Source organism: Lutra lutra, chromosome 6 (genome assembly GCF_902655055.1).
Source record: "Lutra lutra chromosome 6, mLutLut1.2, whole genome shotgun sequence".
Lineage (NCBI taxonomy): Eukaryota > Metazoa > Chordata > Mammalia > Carnivora > Mustelidae > Lutra > Lutra lutra.
The window spans coordinates 137,192,565-137,195,803 of record NC_062283.1 but is presented as its reverse complement, the minus strand read 5'-3'; the positions used below and the strand labels follow the sequence as shown (position 1 = coordinate 137,195,803).

General features: G+C 52.1%; 1 protein-coding gene across 2 annotated transcripts; it reads right to left on the bottom strand.

Annotated features, from left to right (window-relative positions):
• Window positions 1–202: 202 nt before the first annotated feature.
• On the bottom strand, window positions 203–2,981 carry CALHM6 (calcium homeostasis modulator family member 6). 2 transcript variants are annotated; one of them, XM_047735034.1, is made up of 3 exons: window positions 2,892–2,981; window positions 1,958–2,702; window positions 203–698 (listed from the first exon to the last, which is right to left on the bottom strand). In XM_047735034.1, the coding sequence occupies exons 2-3, from the start codon at window positions 2,486–2,488 to the stop codon at window positions 276–278; spliced, it is 954 nt and encodes a 317-aa protein (XP_047590990.1). In that variant the 5' UTR covers window positions 2,489–2,702; window positions 2,892–2,981; the 3' UTR covers window positions 203–275. The 2 variants fall into 2 exon arrangements, with proteins under 2 accessions (XP_047590990.1, XP_047590988.1); XM_047735032.1 differs by lacking the exon at window positions 2,892–2,981 and having other exon boundaries at window positions 1,958–2,886.
• Window positions 2,982–3,239: the final 258 nt, after the last annotated feature.

The window sequence follows — 3,239 nt, the reverse complement described above, 5'->3', positions numbered from 1 at the left end:
TTGACTTCATTATTATTCAGTGAAAGGGACCCTAGACCAGGGATATAAAACTTCTAACCTAGTTCCAGTCTGTCACTTTGAGTGAGTCACCAGACTTTGCTTCCTTTTTTATAATTAATATAATAAATAGGTAAAGTACTAATTCTTTATTTGATTTAAAATTGTTTCCACAATTTGAAAAATCTAAAAAAGAGCAGTCATACATGATACCAAAGCTTTTTATTTTTTAATGAAGTGAAAACTCAAAAGAACTTTCCCTGTATTCATTCATAAGGTCATAACTCAGCAGCAGTGTTAATACCGGGTGTATCTACAAAGCCGAGAATGGGAATCACTACATCTCCTTCGTTAGATCGGATACTATGACTCTTCTCTTTTCTGTTGACATATTTGTGCAACATGCTGTAGTACTGGTCCTTTGGATTGAAAGTATACAGTGAGGAAATTTGCTGCCAGTCTTTGACGCTGGGGGTGTTGTACTGCTTTGGATGTGTGCATTCAAAGAAACATTTAATATTCTCTTTGGCCAGTTCTATTGCATGCTCTGTGGCCTGACTTTTAAGGATCTGCTGCTCCTGTTCCAAATAGATTTTCCAGAATTTCAGCTGCAGGAAACTAACTGGAGATAGGCATCGGGAGACAGATGTAAAGATCAGAAGGAAGATGATGACAACTGCTATCAGGATCCAGCCCAGAACCTTAGGGAAAAAACACAGAAAAAACAGCAATTTAGCCACATTTTTAATATAGATAGATAGATAGATAGATAGATGTGTTTAAAATCCTTTTTAAAAATATTTTATTTATTTATTTGAGAGAGAGAGTGTGTGTGTGTGTGTGTGTGTGTGCTCACGCAAGAGAGAGAGAGAGAGAGAGAGCAAGCGAGCATGCTCAGGAGCAGGGGGTAGGGGGCAGAGGGAGAAGGAGAGGGAGAAGCAGACTCCTGGCTGAGAAGGGAGCCCCACTCAGAGCTCCATCCCAGGACCCTGGGATCATGACAGGAGCTGAAGGCAGACGCTTCACCAACTGAGTCACCCAGGCGCCCCCAAATTTAAGAATTCCTACCTAGAGTTTGAACTACTCACAGTGATTATGATGATCAAGCAACAGTTTTAGGTCTTAGTCTCGCTCTCTTTTTTAAAATCTATTTATGAGAGAGACAGATTCTCTGTGGAGCAGAAGCCAGAGGTAGGGCTCAATCCCTAGACCCTAGGATCCTGACCCGAGCAGAGGGCAAAAGATTAACCCACTGAGCCACTCAGGCGCCCCAGGTCTTGGTCTCTTAAGAAGTGGCAGTACTCCCAAAACCCTCGGTAGAACTGCTTGACAAATCATTTTCTAAGTCATGTCCAAGGCCCAGAGAATTCACTACGCTAGAATTCAAAACGTGGAATTTTGACAAATCCAAAGAAACAAGCATTCCTGTTCAAGAACCTCTTAGCTTGGGGCGCCTCAGTGGGTTAAGCCTCTGCCTTCGGCTCAGGTCATGATCTCGGGGTCCTGGGATCGAGCCCCACATCGGGCTCTCTGCTCAGTGGGGAGCCTGCTTCCCTTCCTCTCTCTCTCTGCCTGCCTCTGCCTACTTGTGATCTGTCAAATAAATAAAATCCTTTAAAAAGAAGAAGAAGAAGAAGAACTTCTGAGCTTTACATGCCCAGAAGCAGCGTGGGGTGGTGGCTTTAGAGCCAGGTCAACCCATTTTATTGCAACAATTCTGCCTTCTTCTGGCTGGACAAACAACTGGGCACGGCGTATCAAGAAGATAACGTAGGATTGGAGGTCAAGGGCCTGGCGCGGTATCCGGCCCAGCGCAGGTGCCTGCAATCGTACGAGCGCCTTCCCTCCTTCTCACTCGTGCTGCGGAAACAGTCGCCCTTCTCCTCTGTCTTCCGGGGTCCTGGGTCTGGACGCGCCCCTCTCCCATCCTCCCGACCGTGGCCAGCGGCCGGCGCCTGACCTGCGACTGGGCCTTGAGCTCCTTCAGCAGGTCCTGCGCGTCGGACGCCTGGGCCGGGCTGCAGGGCGCCAGCGGCAGCCGGGCCTCGCAAGTGGGGTCGCGGCCCCGGCACAGGCGCCGCGCCAGGGGGGCGCTCCCGGAGGCGGCGCACTCGTAGAAGGCGCCCCCGAGCAGCGCCACCGACACCCAGGTGAGCGGCGCGACCGCGGCGGTGGCGCTGAGCTGCGCGAACACCAGGACGCCCCGCCGCCCCGCGCCGCAGCCCCCCGAGCGGGCGCCGCGCGCGCAGCAGCCGGTCAGCAGGCGCCAGGTGCGCGCGTTGAGCACGTAGCCCAGCAGGAAGAGCGCGAGCGCGGGCACCAGCAGGAAGACCAGGCCGTAGGGCAGGTTCCAGGCGGCGCTGCAGGGACACTGGAATACCGCGGTGGAGAACACGCGCTCGCCGCCCGCCGTCAGGAGGGTCACCAGGCCGTAGCCCAGCGTGCTGTGATGCTTGAGGTGCAGGTCCAGCACCGCCCGGAACTTATCCATGGGCCGCCTACCCCCGCGGGCGCCGAGCACAGGCCTCTCAGCTTCTGCCTCTTCAGGGCCCTGCTCCTGCCACGGTTTGGGTGGGCTGAGGTCTGGGGCTTTCCACTCTGCTGGGCAGCAGCTTCCGGACTGGGGAGAAGGGCTTCTTGGGCCTCTGTGAGCTTTCGCTTTCTTATTTCAAGCGGGCCAAGTCTGGCTGATACACCCTTGGCCTCTCAGGATCCCTGGTTTGGCTGATTCCATGGTTACCTTTGTTTCTACCCAACTGACAAGAAACCAGGGGACTTTCCTTGCCCATCCTGATTCGATGCAGCTACCCAAAGAAAAGAGAACAAAATTCTACTTGCAAAAATGCAGAATGCCAGGTTTTCCCCTATTACAGCCCCCTTCCTTCTAAGCTGACTCTCAGACCCAAACCATTACAAAAAAACTGGTCAGTTACAGGAAACCTTACTCAAGGACAAACTTCTGGTTCCTCTTTCATAAGCTAAATCACAACAAAGCCCAGCTCAAGTTCTAGTACTTCCATGATCTTCTGGCCCCTCCTGTCCCCCTCCTGGACAGAATCACCCGCCTCATTCTCACTGACTGTTGTCGCCTCTGATCTCCCACAGGGCGTTAGACTAAACCTATTGGACTGGCTTCTGCCTCTTTTATTCCCCCCCAGGTAGGTCCTAACACTGTCAGTACCTGGAGGACAGAGCTACCTCCCACTACCCCTGCCTGGTCCCAAACCACCATTCTGTAGCAT

Coding starts and splice junctions, on each gene's coding strand:
- CALHM6 (XM_047735034.1), bottom strand. CDS start 2,488: ATGGATAAGTTCCGGGCGGTGCTGGACCTGCACCTCAAGCATCACAGC. Junction 699..1,957: donor AGCTCAAGGCCCAGTCGCAG/GTCAGGCGCCGG, acceptor TTTTTCCCTAAG/GTTCTGGGCTGGATCCTGAT.